The 1,798-nt window shown below is 37.3% G+C and overlaps 1 protein-coding gene across 1 annotated transcript; it reads left to right on the forward strand.

Annotated features, from left to right (window-relative positions):
* Positions 1-84: 84 nt before the first annotated feature.
* Positions 85-1,687, forward strand: LOC112095245 (probable rhamnogalacturonate lyase B; the record flags this gene model as incomplete). The annotated part of the gene is made up of 7 exons (XM_024176924.1): positions 85-255; positions 417-572; positions 704-810; positions 922-1,012; positions 1,098-1,239; positions 1,330-1,486; positions 1,571-1,687. Coding segments are annotated over 7 exons (941 nt in total), but the record flags the coding sequence as incomplete, so codon positions are not given.
* Positions 1,688-1,798: the final 111 nt, after the last annotated feature.

Here is a 1,798-nt window from a genome sequence, read left to right on the forward strand (position 1 = left end):
TTTTTTTTTTGGTTGAAAAAATTAAGTAATTGCTTGACTAACAAGGGACTATGGTTTTCTTTTTCCCTATTTGCTTGGATGTAGGTTGATGATAAATATCAGTACTCAATGGACAACAGAGACGGTGGAGTTCATGGATGGATAAGCTCTAAACCTGTAATAGGATTTTGGGTTATCTTCCCTAGCCATGAATTTCAAAATGGTGGTCCTACAAAGCAAAATCTCACTGCCCACACTGGGCCAACCTGCCTCGCGGTGAATTTCCAACTCGAAACAATTTAAACAATCGGTTGCCTGACTTTATGAGATGCTTATTGAGATGTGTTTCTTTGAGTTCTTTAGTTTATTTATAAGCCATTTCTAGTTCAGATAGTTAGAACAATTTTAAATTTGTGATTATCTATTTGCTGCAACAGATGCTGCATGGAACCCATTATATTGGGGAAGATATATTAGCTCATTTTGGAGAAGGAGAGACATGGAGGAAGGTTTTTGGACCCTTCTTTGTATACCTCAACTCAACAGCAGATGTATCAGATGCACACAGCCTATGGTTAGATGCAAAAAACCAGGTACTAATTTGATCAATTGTGAGTTTGTTGGGGTAGTAGTTATAACATTTGACTATCAATTCTTATTCTATTACAGTAAATTAATAAACCTTTTTTCTTTATCGGTTTGTATTATATGTGATTCATCTTAGAGGCTGTTAGAAGAGGAGGCATGGCCTTATGATTTTGTCTCGTCGCCTTATTATCTAAGCGCTAAAGAGCGCGGTTCCGTTTCAGGAAGACTTCTCGTCCAAGACAGGTAATGAGTATTATTTATGCTCTGTAGCTACGTTTTAAGTTTACACTCTTGACAAAAAGAAAAAGAAGATTTCTGTAGTACTTCTCATTCAAACTGTTGAATTTACTTCAGGTATGTTTCTGATTCTCTAATCCCTGCGAAATATGCGTATGTTGGCTTATCAGCAGCAACAAAAGAAGGAGCCTGGCAAACAGAAAGCAAGGTAAACAATAAACTCAAATAATTTCTTTCAAACCTTTTAGTGAGACAAAGTAGATTAGAAAATTTGAACACTTGGGATTCTACAGGGTTATCAGTTTTGGGTGCAAACTGATTCAACTGGAAACTTCACTATCAAGAATGTCATTCCTGGCGTTTATGGCCTTCATGGCTGGGTTCCTGGTTTCATTGGCGATTACCTTGATAAAGCACACGTTACTATTTCATCAGGTACTTTTATATATCACTCATATACATCTCATAGTTTAGTCCATGTCATAATATCATGTATGATATATTGATCAAAAAAGAATTCCTCAGGTTCACACACAGAAGTTGGCAATCTCACCTATGCTCCCCCAAGAGATGGTCCAACTATGTGGGATATCGGGTTCCCTGACCGAACGGCCAATGGCTACTATGTTCCAGATGTGAACCCCATGTATGTCAACAAGCTATTTGTCAACAGCCCTGAAAAGTAAGCAAATTCAGCCCTTAATGACAATTAAGATCGCTCTTCATTAAGTCTGTATGTTAATTCTTATGACAAGCTATTTTACAGGTTCAGACAATATGGCTTGTGGGACAGATACTCTGATGTTGATCCTGAAGTTGACCAAGTGTTCACTGTAGGCATCAGTGATCCAAAGAAAGACTGGTTCTTTGCCCATGTCGACAGGTATTTACTTCCATGCTAAAGTATTTATATTCGGTACAAATATCGAAATTTCATTGTAGTATGATAGACTGATGAGAACAAACATATCATCATTCACAGAAGAGAGAAAGA

The sequence above is a fragment of the Morus notabilis genome, unplaced genomic scaffold, assembly GCF_000414095.1.
Source record: "Morus notabilis unplaced genomic scaffold, ASM41409v2 C11439083, whole genome shotgun sequence".
Classification (NCBI taxonomy): Eukaryota; Viridiplantae; Streptophyta; class Magnoliopsida; order Rosales; family Moraceae; genus Morus; species Morus notabilis.